General features: G+C 42.0%; 1 protein-coding gene across 2 annotated transcripts in view; it reads left to right on the top strand.

Moving 5' to 3' along the window:
• Positions 1-504: 504 nt before the first annotated feature.
• Positions 505-18900, top strand: part of roraa (RAR-related orphan receptor A, paralog a) — a 185702-nt gene continuing 167306 nt past the window's right edge. Inside the window, exon 1 of one of the 2 annotated variants that reach the window (XM_072435854.1) lies at positions 505-892. In XM_072435854.1, coding sequence (XP_072291955.1) covers positions 739-892 — 154 coding nt within the window. In that variant the 5' untranslated portion in view covers positions 505-738. The remainder of the gene's footprint in view (positions 893-18900) is intronic. The other variant, XM_072435855.1, reaches the window with a different exon arrangement.

Genomic DNA, 18900 nt, shown 5'->3' on the forward strand with positions numbered 1-18900 from the left:
TGAGGAGGCGGGGCTTGGAGGCGGCCTGCTTGTCACATGCACAAAGCGTGCCACGAGCTGATGTCTGCTGATCCTACCAGGAGACGCACCACTACAGCCAGGGACACAACAAGTATTCAAGTTATAGCACCAGGAGCTCACTACGTTCATTCATCCCCCAACTTTCAGTCACGTTTGCTCACTTAATAAATAAGAACATACCATGAAATACTGGATATAATGGCCTCAATGACGCCCAATATACAATAAAAGATGCATTTAGGATTGTGCGCATGATGCAACAGCGTGTCATCAGGACGCATCTGGGCCATTTGGTCAGTCTGCTGCAGTTTTACAGTGAAAAAGCCACTCTCTGGGCCGGTTATATAATTCCCTCCACACGTCAGTAGACAATATTCCGAGGTAGTGAACTGTTTAACCAGGTTGCATAATGACAAAAGTGTTCGCGCAGCGCAGTCAAAGCGCCCGGAGTCGATCACCATGGATTACTTTTAGGGCTTCTCTATTCTTCGACTATTGACAACCTCTCCCTCTTCACTTGCGCTGAGTGGGGCTCTCACTAGCGCTGCCAGTGGACAATCAAGACACACACACCCACCTCCAGACACTCGCATTTCTCATTTCTTACTTCTAGTTTAATTTAGATAGCAAGAGGCAGTGTTTGGAGCGCGGGCTTTGTGTCGAAAACAGCTCAAAGTCTCGGCGCTCTAAGCGAAGATTCCGGCCGAAAGATTCAACATGGAGTCTCCACCAGATCCTGCGAGCGACCCGAGCAACGGCGCCTCCGAGCCGGCTACCCCGCTCAGGGAAACCCCGGTGAACCTCGAGACGCTCCGGAAAGCGGACCATCCGGCGCCGGTTCGAAGGCAAACGTGCTCCAGCACCAACAGAGGTAAGCGGCGCCGGGTTCGCTCATTTTACGCGTCAAGAGGAACTGGCGGTACCGGAGCATTTTCTCCCTAAAAACTTCAAACGAAAGGCTCCGCTCCCCCGCGTGCCTCCTCCTCGCGGCGGAGTGTTCGGGCGGCGCGGTGCAGACTCGTCTCCCCGCGTGATAAATGTCAGTGTTTCGCGCGGTTGTGGACAGAACGGTGCTTGTGTTATACAGCCGCGCGTTTACGGACGGCTCACGTCAAGAGGGGAGCGTGACGGTCGCACATTGAGCCGCTGTCAGTGGGAGAATTCGTCAATCAATTGGAACTTCAAACGCGCGCGCGCGGACCCTCGCCTCGCGCGCGCGTTCCGCCGTTCGCTCCCGGTGTCAAAAGTGTCAGAAGTTTACGCACTACTTTATCGATCGGGTCTCCGCGGTTTTCGGGAGGCGGCGGAGGAGGAGGACGCGTCTCCCCCCTCCTCCTCCTCCGCCGCCGCGCGCGTCTGACAATCTCACGCGGCTCTTTTTTTATTTATTTTTTTAATGTGTGATTTGATTTCACGCCGCGCGCACCTCGTTATCAGAGGGACGACGTATACGGAGCCGCCCGCGCGCGCCTCTCTCTCTGTGTGTGTGTGTGTGTGTGTGTGTGTGTGTGTGTGTTTTCCGCCGACACCGCGAACGCACCGCGGCGGCCAGACGCGTGAATGCCGCGCGCGGTGACGCCTCCGTGGTCACCGGGTGCGTTCTGCGCGTGTATTCGCCGCGGTCCCGTCCATGTTGTACAGTCTGTGACCACACCCCCTTTACTGTCTCTCTCTTTTATATTCTTCCCGTTAAAGACAAAACAACAAGACATTAAACAACAACAAAAAGACGTGTGTAATAAATGCATTTCCTGCGCGATCGGTTCCGGCCGTGCGCACGCGGTGGGTATATTTAGCCCGTGATATGGTGAATGTGGAATGTAAGCTGGTTATGTAACAGGTTCAGCCATAAACACAGGCGCGCAAGAAGAAGAAGAAGAAGAAGAAGAAGAAGAAATCGCCATTACATTTGATTTTGATTTAATTTTTGGAAGTTGTCACTGTGGTCCCGGGCGCAGTCGTCTTTATTCCCCGGGTGCGGAGCGGGGGACGGCTCCGGTGGAGACGTGTCCGAGAGGAAAGTGTGAGCCCGAGCGTTGGCACGGGCCCCCGCGCTGCTCTTACGTAACAGCGCGGGGCCGCAGACAGGTACAGGGAGGCTCCCGTGGATTGATTTGGACTTTTTCACGAGTCTTGACTTTGAGACACTGCTAACCTGCTGACCCACATCCAGATCACCCTGTGCACGCGGGATTAAAGTGCGTCTGGGAAAGAGCGGAGGGAAAAGGCGGCGTGACTCTGTTATGTAATGAAAGAGGAGAGGAAAAAGTGTTCAGGACACAAGCACAAACTTTACCCTGCAGACTCTGATTCACAGGATCAGCCAGCACTGAGGAATAGAGACTTCAAGTTTAAGTGAGGGAGATACTTTAATCAAATATAGCTGTGTAACTACAGATTTACGATGCATTAGTTAAGATAGCGCGCTCACTCGAACCAATGTGACCATAAATGTGGCTTTGAAAATCAAGTGCCGTATTTTCCGGAGTATAAGTCGCACCAGCCAAAAAATGCATAATAGAGAAAAAATAAAAAAAAAACATATATAAGTTGCACTGGAGTATGAAATCCGGTTGCAAGTGTGAAAATAACAAATAATATCACATATAAGTCGCTCCGGAGTATAAGTATATAAGTAAATAAGTATAAATGTAACTATAAATCCCATCCCGGCCAAAACTGTGAAAAAAGGTGCAACTTATAGTCCGGAAAATACGGTATTTCTAAACTATATATCTTGTATTATCTCCAAATGGTCCGTATGAACTGGGACTTCAGGCTTTATCAAGCTTTTCACCATGTTTTCATTGTTTTCCCTTCTCATTTACTCACTCTTGAATTTAGACTGAGTCATGCAGGTTTGAGTAATCTTTATTTTCCTGCAGTCCATGTTTTCAGCCACCCCTGATACACACCCACTGCTCTTTCCTCACTTGATGATCCAAATGAGGATTTTTTTCCCTTCTTAATCTGTGAAACGCGTAGGATTTAGCATCGCTGCGTAGCCATTTTGGCATAGCTAAATAAATAAATCCTCCGCTTGTTACCACGAACTGCAGCTGTGTAGTCGGGGCTGTCAGCCTGGTCCGGCAGCGTGGTCTTTCGTTTGACACCATATTTGTGGCGACCTATCATTAAAAGAGAAGTGGAATGCAGACTTCTTTCTGCTATTGAGTCATTTTAGATCCATATTGCGATCCATAATGGAAAAAAAATACTGATCAACGGATGTCACAGATGATAAAAGCATGTCTTCTTTGGCCTTTTCTTTCTTTATCCGGAGCGTTTAGTACTTTGTGTTTTAACCCTGAGTGATAAGGGCTCACTTCAGCAGATACGGGAGTGGCCAGTGCCCCCAAGGCTGTGGATATCATCAGACCAGAGAGAGCTGATGTCTTCATAAGACTTGTAGCCAGCGTTGCAAATTTGGACAATGAATATTAATAGCGCGTTGCTTATATAAGGTGATGCTCTCAGCAGCTGAACCACAGAAGCTGTTTCTCATCACAACATTGGCAGAATGTTTCGCTCGTTAAAAGCATTTGTCATTGGTTCCTGACGACATCGGCCGTTGTTTAGATCCAGTATATTGTATGAAACGTCAATTACATCAAGTATTTTGGTTCTCAAAATCTCAGTATTATCGTTGACTGTAAAAACGAAAGCAATATTGTCGTTACTTCTCTCCTATAGAGTTTTGGTATGTAAATAGACAGATGGCTGGTGTAAAAAAAAGGTCCTGTGTTTTGCCAGGTTTGAAAGTGCGTCAGAATGTGTGATCGTACTGAAAAGTGCACTTCTATTTTTAATAGTGGTTTGAATAAAAGACTAGTATGAAAATATCTGGATGACCTTTACACATTTAGAACATTTTGCAATCTCCCAAAACCACATATTCTCATGGATGATAAAATAGTAAAACTGTATTACTATATGAGTCGTACTATAAGTTGTGCGTCCGTGTTTCTCTGCGTGTCGTGTCTGCGGGTGAAGGGTTGCGTAAGGATGTAAAACACTTAAGATTTTGAGGATTTCAGAAAAGTGAGATAGAATGAAGTCTACACCGGCACATTTCTGTATTTATTCTTACTCAGCAGCTCAGTCTTTATGTCCTGGGTCACATATTTGGCCCTCTTAACAACCACTTACCACGGTACTGTGACTGGAGTGGGCAACGTACGAGAAGTAAATGAATACACGTTATTTGCCTTTGCCTCGTATTTGCACTGTAAATATTTCATTAGTGCAGTGATTTCACCTGTTGTTATTGATGATGTCTTTGTGTAATTTGCTTTAGTGCGATGATTGTTAAAGGATGAGTTTCATATTTGGCATTTCTAGGATGTATGACAAAAGTTAAAACATTATTGTCTCTTTTGAAATGGTAGCGTAAAGTGTAACCGTTCCACGGATTATCAAAGTCATCCTTGTTCCAATCAACGTCCAATAATATAGTTTTACTGACGTGAACGTGAATATTGACTATAATTATCGTGTCATTTGCTTGGCAGTCAAAAGTGTCAAAAATTAGAGGAATTATTTTGTTGATTGTTATTACTTCGCACACGTATTATGTTCATATAGAAGAGGGATGTCAAGATTATTTGTCTAATCGTGATTATTCAGGTCACAATATAATTAGAAGAACAACAAAATAACAACCGTGAGAATCGAATGCAGGAACAGTGAGTAATTTGAAAAAGTCCAACTACATTTATCTGTCTGTTTATGTGACAATATTGTTATATTTTTACTTTAGAAAGTTTAATTTCTTATATATTGTGAATTGTGAATAATATCATGACGTTTTTTCTTGCAATGACATCCGTAGAATACAGACGCATTGTTAAACACAGTGGATGGGATGATTGAAGGTTGTAATTTTAAGGTTTGAGTGTATAAAAGTCCGATGACACTGTTACAAAAGCTGTAGGAAGAACTCGTATGTTTTGTTCTTGTTTAGATTTATTTGGCAGTATGTTTGTTAGCAGCACTGAGAAGGTTTAGGCCAGAGGTGTCCAAACTTTTGTCATCGACATATCGAAATGAAGAAAAGGGCCATAGACTGATGCTTAATACAGTCAATCATTCAAATATTGGCATTTAGAATAAGTCTGAGCGAACCACTAAACCTTTATTCAGACTTAGATGGACTGTATCAGTTGGTTGATATTTTTTGTGCAGATATTTGCACTCTTTAGCGTATCGACTATTGGCCTTAAATCATAACGTTTGAACCAACCTGCCCTAAAGAACACACGTAGCTTTATCACTTCAGTGCGAAAAGGGAAGTGCACAAAACACATCACAATATCAGCCATGTGTTTCTCTGGATTCTGAACAATCGATATCGGCACTGGCCATGAATGACAAACATATTCATCAATCTCTACTTAAAACCAAAGTAAAAAGTCTGTCTCGCGCTAAAACATGAAAATACTGAGATTATGATGGTGAATGGTTTCTAAACATGCTGTAAAAAATATGATAATTTGGGCTAATTCACCTGAGGACCAACGGAAACTGTTCTGAGGGCTGCCACAGTTTGGACATGCCTGGTTTAGGCTAATGGCTTTACAGGAAGTTGGGTAAATTAAATGCTGTTATTTTTTTTGTCACATACCAATTTTGATGTCAATTTTGAATTATATACTGCATTTGATTAAAAAAGGAATTTGTATCATATTGAACAACTGAACATAATTAATAAATGAAAAGTAGTTTTTTTTTTTTTTTTATTTCACTCTAAAAGTTTGTGAAATGTAAGTTCGGAGCCAAAGTGAAGCCACCAGTGGTTTAACTGGGTCTGGCTCTGTATCACCCGTGTCTCCGGAGGTGATTCTGAGCTCAGATCTGTGGCCCATCTACAGAAGTGTGCACAAAAATGTGAATATTAATACCACACTAATACTCCAGATGCACCATTGGAGGCAGTTAAAGGCGTCTAAATTTAATGTGGTACAGAGTGACCGCAGCGCATGACAGAAGGGGCCCTCGGAGGCGGCCCTCAGACTGAGCAAAGAGGAAAGTGTCTGGAGGTGTGACACAACTGCGGCCAGGCCCACCACGTTTCAAAAGGAAGCCCCAAATATCTTTCGCACTTTGATTGGAGTTTTCTGTAACTTCTGTTTGCATCAATGCTAAAGGCTCTAATAGTCAATACAGTGATATCGGCTACAAAACAATCTAGAGCTGCGCAATATATCGCCGTCAAATCAAAATTGCATCGTGAACTGACGAGAATATTTTTATGTTTTGTTTTTGAATAATGTTCACGCTCTTAGATGTCTTTAAATACTAATAATCAGTCACAATAAACACGTTTTATATACACAACGATTGGTTTAGTCATGATTTTCCCCGTGTATTGCTAACTTTGCTCTGTCTTTATTAAGTTTTTGTTAAGTTTTTCCTTTGAATTGCATTAGACAATCAGTTATATAATCAGTTATAATTATTGCAGATACAAGATTATTAGAATAGTATGGTATTTTCTAATATAAAACTGTGTGTCATTCCGTGCTGCCTGGTCTAAAAGTGCCTTTACAAAGAGGAAATCGGGTTTGTTTCAAAGAAGTGGAGTCATTTTGATGCTGTGGCTTGTGTGGCTGGGACTGAACTTCACCCTGTCGGGCTTTTAGTGAAATTTACAAACTGACCCGTCTCTACACCAGCAATTAGAAAATGCATTCACACCTGGAGCGGAAATATGAGACCAGGCTTTGATGTTAATAATAGTTTATCAAATGAATTGAATATTTGTAAGGGAATAAAAAGCTCAAGCTAACACCACAAATAAAGAGGCAGAGATACGCATCGGGGCCCTGCAGGTACAGTCCTTTTAATCGCATTAGCTCCACTCTCAGTGCTCTTCCACACAAGCCGCTGACTTCAACAGAGCAGACTGTTTCAGGGCCTGGACCATACACACTGGTCACAAATGCTCTCCTGAAATATCGAATAAATAAATCATGTTAGACATTTTATTTGAATTCATTAAATAAAATAGTTTGTGGCTAAACTGGCAACAATTAGGCTTTGTGCAAGCTGGATTCACAAAGTTTCAAACTCGCATCAATCCATCTTGTACGGCTCCCGTGGATCCATTTGAGTCCACACTACTTTTGGCGCCGGTCAGTAAGCGTGTCTTTTTCAAACAAACATATTTGACTTACAATTGCTAGTAAAGTAACAAGGACAAAAGACGGTGTGATGCTACATATTCATTTAGCCACAAACCTATTGACTTGTTTTATTAAAGCATGTCTAAAACTCATCTGAAAGTCGCTCCTCTGCCTGAATGATTCCACATGGATATTACAGACTGTACAGACGCTTTAGCTCTAAAGGTTGACTGTGCTCTAATACAGGCTTTTGCCAGGCTGATGCAGTTACATGTTTGCTGATGTTTGGTGGACGGTAACTCTGTGTGTAACGGCTGTTCTGACGTGTTCAAGTCTAACTCTTTATTCTGTCGCAGATATTAATTTAGTTTTATTTGAACTCCTTTGCTCCAGTGAACAACAATGCTATTTTGTATGCAAATCTATAGTATTTAACAAATCCTGAATAATGCACAATGAACCTTTTGATATGCATAAGGAATGTTCAATACCACAAGTTTACATTTTGCCTGTTATCTCCTTCTTTGAGAACTCACGGCGCTGTCTTCTTTAATAATATTGAAGCGTCAATATTCAAACGTCCATTATGTGCATCTCTCTAATGTTCCCGTCAAAACCAGTTGTATCGTTAGCTTGAATCTTTTGGAACAAGACTCTGAAAGGAGCTGCTGAAGTGTACTCACATTTTAGCATTACAAATATTTCTGATTTTCATTCCCTGGATAACAAAAGAAAAATATAGACTTTTTATTTTCAATTCTTCCGATAAGAAGTCTTGACTGAGGCGTTTGTGTAGTTGAATCTAAGGGCTGGTATAGCTACAATATTGCATTGTGATATGACAGGGATGACACGGAATAAGATATCATATTTGGTGATTCAGTGCTTGTCTTAAGGCGATAACCATATATTTATTACCATTATTTTCCTCTTTAAAAAAAAAAAAAAATCAATCAATTTTCTGTTCTTTTTTACCATTTTCTTATCAAAAGCAATTAAGATGGAAATCAATGTTAATTAGCGCTAAGATTGAGTTGTCAGTGCTAATTAACTCAAAAATAGCCAAAATCATTTCCCCCAAAGTCTGAACTCTACTCCAAATCACATGCTTTTATTGACAGAGCTGTGACTATTCCTCCTGATTTAAAAATAACAAACATATTGTTGACAATTGGAAATGATTTAATCTCAATTTGGTTAAAATGTGGTGTTTATTCTCACTATGCTCAATAAAAGTAAAAAAAATAACCAAAACACATAATTAATAATGCAAAATTATGACTCATATTCATGGTTTTGTTAAATATAAGCCATGAACTTGGTGCCATATCATCGACACTAGTCTGCTCTTCGCTCCGTAATGGATCTGAGGATGAATTGTATCTTTATTAGTCCGAGTCGGGGTGCGGAGTCAAACAGGGCTCTGAATCTGTCTCCTATTCTTCTGCGTCTGGATCTGGCCCGGTGCCACACTGTTTTCAGATCCACTTCATCTCTGTCAGGAGGCAGCTGGAAATTCTACATCCTTCTAATTGGACAAAGTGCCTTTCAAACTCGCAGCCATCATTTAATGCAGCCACAGACCGGGTGTCAACAGGTGTCGGCGGAAACACTTGTCCTCCTTTTCTTGAATTATCTTGCTTTACTTCTCTACACAAGCTCCTTCTGCAGTCGAATTCCCTGTTGTGGAGATGCCCACGGCTTAAGAAAACCTTGTCCAATAGATTAATTACAAGAATATGCTCTTGTTATTTTGACTTTGGGGCTTTGAGGACATTCACACTCTTCCAGTTCAGATTTATTTGTGCTTAATTAAATTATACCTGTCAGGCCTCTCTTGTGGTCCGGCAGCGGGAGCATGGGAGGGCCGCTGTAGCTGTGGCTGTTGCTGGAGGCGGCTGCAAAGTGTGGTACAAGTGAAAACAGCTTCGCAGCGAAAGGGCTGCTGTTTTGTCTCTTCGAATCGGATAAAAGTTAGTCATGAATTTTGAATGAGCCGATGGAGTTGGAGAGGCTCGTGATTGAAGACCGACCAAAAAAAGCTTTGAAATGGTGAATGTTTCATCATAGAATACACAGGCGTTTGCTACAAGTGATACTTCCAGATCATAATGGTTATTCGATTATTTTTTAATTTGGCTTGGGATCTTAATGTTCACAAAGTACATTTAACTGCATTGAAATGATGGTGCAGAAAACAAAATCATGATTTAGTTGAAGGTATATACCATGTAACTCGCTTGTCTTAATGAAGATGTTGTTGATTTGTCTGGAACGTAACATTATTAACATTCTATTTCAATTGAGACAAGCGGGCTATGCCACCAGGTTACAGGTCAGATCTGTGGAGAGGCTAAAACGTAATCATAATTGATACAAGATGGATAAACTTAATGTCACATCGCGGAACATTCCAGGTAAAGCAATAACTTCTTCATAGAGACAGAGAAGGCAGACAGAAAAGTTACATATCGCACCTTTAACTTTGTACAATGACGATGCAAAAATAGCTGCTGAATAAAAGTCATAATTCAATTAACGTAATTAGCAATGGCAAAATATTTGTTGTGTTGTCTTATGGAAACAAAATATTGTATAAAACTTGCCAACAATAGTTTAGTGAATCTTTATTTAACCCTTGTGCTTCCCTCAAAGATGGTGCGCGGGTTAAAAAGACTTCTCCTACTTCAGACGCTGTGGGTCATGCAGACCTGAAGATAGCACGAGGGCTAGAAGTGTGCCGCCAATCAAATGAAATCTAAACTTGTCAGAAAAACACTGTTCTTTTTTTAATAGCAGTTTTGTTAGATGTTTAATAGAAGTCTCTGTAAATTTGGTATATCCAAGTCTATTTTTTTTATTTGTAAATTCAAAATTTAATGCATGGCCTTTTTATGTATTTTGATATTATTAGGCAAGGCAAGGCAAGTTTATTTGTAGAGCACATTTCATACACAAGGCAATTCAAAGTGCTTCACACAGCAGGAAAAATGCATTCAAATCACAAAGAAATTACAGAAACAGAAATACAATAAAATTAACTAAATTAAAAATGATCAATCAATTATTATTATTAGTTGTTTTGTGTTGCACCTTTTAATGCCGAAGCGAGTTCCCAGTTCGTGACAATGGCAATAAACCTTTCTGATTCTGATACTGGGCTTGTCTTCCATTAGGTAACTAAAACCTCATGTTTTTCCTTTCTGCTTGTTGTCAGCGCAGATGTATTTCCTCTCGCTGGTCTGACTGTGAGCAGAGCAGAGAGGACAGGCGAGATTGATGGTGCTGTGCTTCATCAGACAGATAACACCTGATTCTCCCTTCAGGGGGTTAGTCTACCCCACCGCCAAACACACATGCCCTCCCCCTCTGCCGCTGTGCCACTGTGCCACTGTACGAGGAGGTGAACCGTTCCATACTCGGTGCACACGCAGGGCCACATTGGGAGGGCCACAGGGAGGATTGGAGTGCAGTGGCCCAGAGCGCTGCGCAGCACTGATCCATGTAACGGCCCCACCTGGGACAATCCCACAGGCAGACACGCACAGAGAGACCGAGACACACATGCCTCTGTAAACAGTGAGGACAAAGACCGTAAACTAGTCCCGCCGGCATCAAAAGAATCATTAAAGTGATATGATTTGATGATGCTGAGGCACACACAGAGCTAAGTGTCTCCTGTGAGTGTGAGGCAGTGGTAAACTCGGAGTAGAGCTGCTGCTCCTTTTGCTCCTTTTGATGTGATTGCAGTAGGGCTTGTATGGTGACCAAACGTTTCTGCACAGAGAATATTTATGAACTGTGTTACTGATGATTATTTTTGACACTGTGATTTAATTATGCCACTCTCTTAGTAAACTTTTTTTTTTTTTTATATGATAACAATCAAAATACTGTTACAATTATTTTATAGTTGACTAGTTTTTTAGTAGTAGTAGTTGATTATTCAGACTCAATGTTGCAGCTCTAGACGATCTTGTGGAAAAAGCTTGAGATATGCTCTTTTTCATGATTTTAAGTCTGCCTTTTTGCTTAAATAAATGTTCACAAAATTCTATAGGTTTATAGTCGTGGCGACAGAATTGTTGGTCGGCAAAACTGTGGGTGCTGCTTGCCCCGCTGAAGTCTATGAGCACCCTGTGGATATCTTCCCGATCACTTGTATGGCTGTATTTCATTCCCTCCACTGACACAGCTCAGCGCTGACCTGTCAATCATCTCAGCCACTACTGCGAACTTAATCTGAAACAACTGCGTTTCCCCCGGTGTAAGGGAAATGGACTGGCTTAGCCAAGCCCTGGGCAAAGCAGGATATCTGAAACAAAATGTTAAAAAAAAGTAAACCACAAGACTGCTCGGCTTTGTTTTGAGGCGGCTGACCCCAGAGACGGGAGATCAGGATGTGAGCCGGTCAAGTACGGCTCTCCTGTTTATTTCTGCTGTAAAACAGTCTGAGAATAAATCATGCTTTTGCTCAGAACCAGCCTCAGTGTGTGGTGAGTGCCCGGCTGTGCGCAGGCTTTAGGAGCCAGAGATGGAACAGGTGAGAGCATGTCTGTGAGATATGCGCTGGATTGGATGAATTGGAGAAAAGTTTTATTTTAGTATTATTATAAATATGCTTTAGCTTATCTATTATTACGTTTAAAAAAAAATCACAATATGTATTAACCTTATCCAAGCACTCACGGGTTAAACTGATCAGAACCAATCCAGTGCACGGGAGTCTTTCAACCCTCATTTAGTAAACATCTCTGTATTTAATTATCGCCCTCGCTTCAAAGCAAGAAGGTCCTTGGATCGATTCCCGATGGAGCCTTCCTGTGTGGCGTTTGGATATTCTCCCTGTGTCTGTATAGGTTTCCTCCGGGTTCTCTGGTTTCCCCTACCACTACAATCACGTACAACCCCCTCAGTGGGCATTAATAACATCAGCTTGCCCAGGGACTACAGGTGGAAATTAGCACTTGAGCTACAACCTGGTTCATTGCATCGCTCCTGATAAGTTTAATTTATATTGTGTCCCTGTCCCCAAAACAATCAAAACAAATTTAACTATTTATTTACCTACATACTAATCATAGAAGCATGGCTAGGTTTACATAACAAAATATTCATTGGCATAAGGTCCACTATTATCTGTCGGAGCTTAAAATAAAAACAGCTACAGCGTTTGGAAATTGGCATTGTCTTCCGTCATCTGCTGTGCACCATATGGACAGTAGAGCCGGATTATTGCTTGCCTTTTATACACTTACATCATTTTGTATAATTTAACAGCTTTCATCTGACAGTGTGAATCAGAGGTGCGTGGCGTCGCACTCTCACACATATTATAATAATCAACAGATATAGGATTTATATTGGACAAGGTGTGGGGCATGGCCTAACCGTGTGGGAGGCAGATGGTGAAAGGAAAGTGCATAATAGATCTCCATATTAAGAGTAGCACATGCTGGGAGTGTCGCTGGACGGGGCCCAGCGGAGGGAGAGGGAAGCAGTGACCTTCTGTCCTGTCATTTACCCCCTTGTGCCCCCCCATACCGCTCTCAAATTACTTTGTTATAGCCAATTAAAGCGGCCGGCTGTGTATGAAGTGGGTTGCCATTTCTCGCTCACCTGGCCCGGTGTGACACAATCGCTCCGTCACCGCGAGAGAAGAGGGCATGGCACGGTGCCACCTCCTGCTCCGCTGCGCTCCACACAGCAGTCATCCTTCACACTGTTTACAGGCGGCTCTGGCTCCCTCCTCAGCCCTCTCACATGGACGGACAATTGTAAAACTATACAATTCCAATGCCAGCTCCAGCAACGGGTAAACTTGGAGATACGTTAACTATTTTGTGAGTTTTGCAAGGTGATATCTGTCTTGTAATTGTTGTTTCCACTCAAATAACAAACTGGAGTTGAGTTTCTTTCTTTCTTTCGCATTTGTTTATCCCGACAAACGCCCTTGTGTTGACCGCATGCGCTTTGGTTCAATACGTCTTCCATCAGCTGTTGATTGTCTAGAATTAATGCTATTAATGTGTATTGTACGTGTTGTCCCCCCTGTCTGTAAATACCCCCCCCCTTTTTTTATTATGTTCAGCGTCTTTGGGTCACTGAAAAGCGCTATATAAATAAAAGTTATTATTATTATTATTATTATTAGAACATAATAAGACTTATTATACACGTATTTTTCAATTAACTGTGTCACTATACAAGCTGAGTTCACCCCACTGTGCTGTTGATTATAAACTGAGATTTGTTTACCTTATCCAAAGACTTACATGGCTCAACAGTTCAGCTTGGCCCGGGATGAGAGTGTTTTGGAGAGGCTCGTTCGGCAGCCGCACGAGTTCCCAGCCTCAGCTCCAGACTGCTACGAGGCGTGCCAAAGGGACAGTTGGACTTGGACTAGACCTGCGACGCCACACTTTCTCCTCTACCTTCGCATCCCCCCCGGTGGTTACCCCTGTCTCCTCCCTACCTCGGCCCACCCCCCCTGCCTCATCAGCACCCGCTAATGGAAGCCTCTCTGAAGGCTTTGGGTCCGTTTGAGGAGGGTTTACTTGCCTCCTGCTCAGCTTGGCACACCAGCAGCCTTTGCTTCACTGCCCACACGATTGAGGCCAAGGGGCTGAAACGTCTGTCTGTATCTGTATTTGTTGTACCCTCAAATAAAGACTGCACATAAAACACATAGTCATTGCTGATGTCTGGAAGCGTCTGGGGAACATTGGTCATCATTTAGAAATGCAATAGCAAAAATACTGAGCTCGCTGGAAGTATTGACATACGCAAATGTGATAAGCTGCAGTTTCCGTGCTGTTCTGCTTCAGTGTGACTTGTAGTCCATCATGTTGTCATCAAAGCTCTGTACACTTTTGTTTTATTGAGCAGACAGTGTTGTTCCAGAGCCTGGCTGCTATAAGTATGTATGCATATAACTTCTGTGGAGAGAATGGATGCAGATGGTATCTGATGGAACGGCCGACAAGGGAAGGTTTGGAACGCCTTCGAAATCAAACCATTCATTTTAATGAAGCTGCTCTATCGCCTACTCTTCAACAACTTTAGGCGCAAATGTGGACTTTAGAGTATATATTGTACCCAAAACAGTGCAAAGTGGCCAATGGTCTAAATACAAAGATTCAAGTATACTAACAGTTGCTGCGCTCTAGGATTCAAGCGCCGCCAAGGTTCTTTAAGGCTCAATTATGATTCCACTTACCTTGTTGTACACAAACCACACCTGACAAGGAATTTACCGGACAAGACAAAGACAATGAACCAACAAAACACAAGGTGAAACTGAAACTGAAAAACAAACACACAACAGAACTGTCAAAATAAAACACCAAAGACATGAACAGGATAATAAACAAAACACAAAAAGGACCAGTATCGCTCTAACTCTAGAGACTGTGCCGCTCATCCCTTCTTCACACATTTGCGATGTCATTGAATTAATGAAATTGAATAAAATAAAATGCATTTAAAAAAAACTCTTGCGGTTAAATAATATGCTTGTGCTTTGTAAATTGAGCTCTTCAGACTATATTTAGTACAAAGTGTAAAATGCTTCTCTTAAGTTACCATAAAGTTGCCCACACCCTCTGATTCACAGCCCTAAATATAACAACTGAGAGAGAGTTTTCTCCCAGACTTTCGTGACCCGACTTCTTCTCCCGAGTTGCACAAACTGTTGCAGTTGTGAAAAGAAAGAGCGGGCCATATTTTCAGTCTTTCTCTCTCGCTGTCATATTACGAGTGCCGCACACTTGCCCGTGACCCCTCCCTCTGAGGGTTGAGCCCTCCCTTCTGCACTCTTGATTTGAAAGTTACACTTGTCCTTGGAAGTCTCCTCTGTAACTTCTTGCTCGTCTCTTTCCTGCTCCACTCGCTGTCTTGCACCCACTTATTTCCACGTGCAGTCTCCCACTCGAAACTGGGCCGAAGGTCAGAATGGTGAGCTTGATGTAAGAGGCCAACGTGCCTCCGCCGAGCACCCTGTCAACTCCAAACAATAGCTGCTGTGGCGCTGTATAAAGAATGTGTGCATATTCCCAGAGAAATGCCCCCTTCTAGACGCTCCCAAAAGAGATGGAAGCACTTGTCTGCATACATTTTAACTGGCCTCGCACATTGTAACGTGTGCAAATAAATGATTTCACCTGGGACCCTGAGAGAGGCGTTCAATTTGCTCGGGCCTTTCTTCTGCTGGTTTTTGAATTGGTCATTAGGTGTGACAGCAGTCTGTGCGGAGCCCTTTTATTTAGCCTTGTTCCTTATGTAAATGTGAACGCAGGCTGTTGGGCTGCAGAGGGAACAGATGTTGCACGTTGCATAAGAGGCTCTGTGGTGTTTTATAGAGATGACCAAACCTATGTGTTTCTGGCATTACTTCACTTTTTGTTAGGTAAGACTTAAGTTTTGAGCTAGCAAGAATGAACTGCCAGGTCCATTTAGTTCAGTTCATGGCCATTAAAGTTTCATCTGTATTTGAAACAATTATGGAGTGAATTCTTCTTCGTCACATGTGCTCGATCTTAATTCAAAGCATTTGTAATTGAACTGTTTGTGTTTAAGCTCCACACAATCCACAGTGTGTGGAGCTGAGAGGGCATTAGGTTCATTACCCCAATGGTCTGGCTGCTCTTAACTCTCATGTTCATACATGTTTGTTTTTTTAAGCTGGGAACTTGATTTTCAAATCGTTATAGGCTCTTCCAAACCTGGGTTTAGGAAAACAGTAATATATTTTTCTATTGAGCTCTGTAAACTCCAGTAAAACTGCACATAAAAGCTAAAACAAACACATTGATTAAATTAACTATAAACACAGTTATTTCAGAATTTTTGTTATTACTTATTAGTTATCAAGAATTAATTACATTGAATTCAAACTCAAATTAAAAGTCTTTCCCAGTACTGCCCGGTGGTTGAGTAGTTAAGGAGGCAGCACATATGCCAGGCTCCATGTGCAGTGTCGAAAGTTCGAATCCTGGTTCTGACAATGTACTGCATGTCCTCCCTTCTCTCTCATCCCCATTTCACGCTCAGCTGTTTTGTCATAAAAACCTACGGGCCAAAACAATCCTTGAACATACCTTTATATACATAATCTACACTCACACCAAAAGGTTCCTGGTCTGAAAAAAATAGGATAATTTGGCTTTAATATGCAAACACTGCACAAACATATTTCTCATATGTTGTTGTGCTATTTGGCTTTGGCTGTGTTATTGTGATGGCTGTTAAGGAAGTATTTCTGGCAGTATCAGCTGAACGGCTGTCACATTTTTGTCAGTGTGTCCCAGGGCAGCTGTGGCGCCTCAGTGATATAACTGTGCTGTACAGTACTGAATCATGAATGCATTTATTTACTTCTAATAGAAATGTAGTCATGTGGCCCACTGCAGATAAAGTAGAGTCTGCTTTGAATGAGATAAATAATGTGTCTGGGGCCGTCTGTTGTGATCATGCAAAGTGGCTGTGGGGCCTAATTAAAGCGCTCTGTGGTGGAATGTAAAAGAGGAGCAGAATACAGGGCTTAAGAGGAAGTAAAGGGGGTCCTGATAAGAGGCACCCCCCACCCCCAATACCCCTGCAAACCCCCCTGGCCCCCCTTCCCCCCCTCATGCCTGTCGGACTTTGAGCAAGTTCACGATTGATGGAGCCCACAGGCAGCACGGCTAATTTTAGTAGAAATCACCTGCTAATTTGACCCCCTCCTCCAATGACCACGGAGCGTGAAGGAACCAGGAGGTGACGGTGGGACAGAAGGGGCTTATTGATGGCCAGCAAAAGATCCTTCTGCTCTTTATTTGTAAAAACACAAACATTTCCCTGGTTTATTTATGTATTTATTCGGTTCCAGTTGTCCTCATTTTGATTTGTACAAGAATTCCATCATGTTAAGTTCCACCTTTGACAGGAAAAAAATAAATCTATATAAAAACACATTTACAGAACATTTGTGGCTCAAAAAAATGAATGATCTTAAGCATTTTTTATCTGTAAATGTGTATTATTACCAGCTTCAACTATAGGCTTACCGTATGGTTCCTTGTTTGGTGATGGGGTGGGGACTCTCCCAGATGTGCACGTTGGCTCACTCTGTGCTGAGTCCACAGTGAGCGCGGTGGCACAGTGTCACAGCCTCTCCTCAGAAGGCTCACATTTGGCAGACGCGACGGCACTCGGAGCTCTCTCCGGCTCTACCTGCGCTGGAGCCCAGCCAGGGTTAATTATAGGGGAGCTCGCTGCAAATGCTCGGCAGTACAATATTGTCATAATGCCATGTCCGATAGAGAAAAGACGAGAGGAAAGGCACACCTGTCCAACACACTTTAGCAGACAGACTGTTCGGGAACTGCTGCCAGAACTCGGCTAAATGTGCGCTTAGTGCCAGGCCTGCAACTATACTGGCTAACAGACAATTTGTATTGTATCGTTTTAGAAAGGGGATAACCTATTGTATTGAATAAATGCTACTAAAGATAGAACAAATATTGGGGGAAAAATAAGATAATTTGCAATGGCTGTTCTAGAGATATAGCAGATATTTATACACTAACTTTTGCAGTTCATTCACATTTCGTATATTTAAACATCAAGCAGGGTTTAACGCATATTTCACCCTATTAATTAAGGATTAATATCATATGGTTTGAATGGTCATGTGATAGAAAAAGGAAACAATGAATCCCTAGATGCTTATTCTATAAATAAATAAATGACTCGGGCAAGCCTTTGGTGCATTTATTATTAATTTCTCATATCATATTCCAAATGCTTATTCATCTAGATTACAATAATTGCAGTCATTATTATAATCATAATTGATGCTGGGTACCCAACTTTTTTCCTCATAATGTGTATTGTAAAAACAGAACTTTGTGGAGGAAAAAAAACTTTTATCTTTTCAAACTTGTAAGAAAGAGCCATTGGAGCCACTTTAAGACACTTTGGACACTTTGGGATGAGAGCTGATGGGGTGTTCAGGGATATCACCCTGCTTCACTTTTGTGTCTGAAAAAGCTGATCTGAATCTGTCGTAGCAAAAAAAAAAGCGATGCATGTGAATACTGATGTGCCAAAGGGTTTGTGAAGGTGAGGAATGAGCTTTAAGCACTTGAAACTATAGAAAACAATCATGTTTAGGTCCAGCAGCATCTCCTGGTAGACATAATTTTACTCTGCTGCTAAAAAAGGATTTCAACATTCTTCACTCCCCTCTGATTCCAGTAGAGGGCAATATACTCATAATTCATTCACTATTCCCAGAAAAGTGCAAGGCCCAAAATTAAGACATTTACCATTTTTTCCCGTTTTGTCGTAACATGTGAATTAAGGCTTCCAAAAGCCTGCAAAAGCCATAATATATTACTATTAATGAAGTGTATGAAGTGTTGTGACGAACTCATCTATCAACGCTCCAGCTTTCCTTAAAGAAGTTTGTTTCTTCTCCCTACAAGTGTCTCGTCATGGCAAGCCGCTGTGAAGTGGCCTAGAAAAACAGAACATCTCGTGTTGCTGAAGTTTTCTCCTGTCTATTTTAAAATGCCCCATTTCCGCCATTGTTGTGGCATTGTTTTGACCTTACGCTGAGCAATTTTCCCCAAGTCAAATTAGCTTTCACCATTCAGAGAAAGGCTGTAATAAAATGGTTTGACGGTTGTGCCTTTGAAATCTGAAGAAATGGAAGGCTATGCCACTGGGGTTAATAATATTCCTCCTTTTCAACAAGTACCTTGGGATCGAA

The sequence above is a fragment of the Eucyclogobius newberryi genome, unplaced genomic scaffold (genome assembly GCF_026437365.1).
Source record: "Eucyclogobius newberryi isolate DKJ021-1_F unplaced genomic scaffold, fEucNew1.0.hap1 SCAF_7, whole genome shotgun sequence".
Taxonomy (NCBI): domain Eukaryota; kingdom Metazoa; phylum Chordata; class Actinopteri; order Gobiiformes; family Gobiidae; genus Eucyclogobius; species Eucyclogobius newberryi.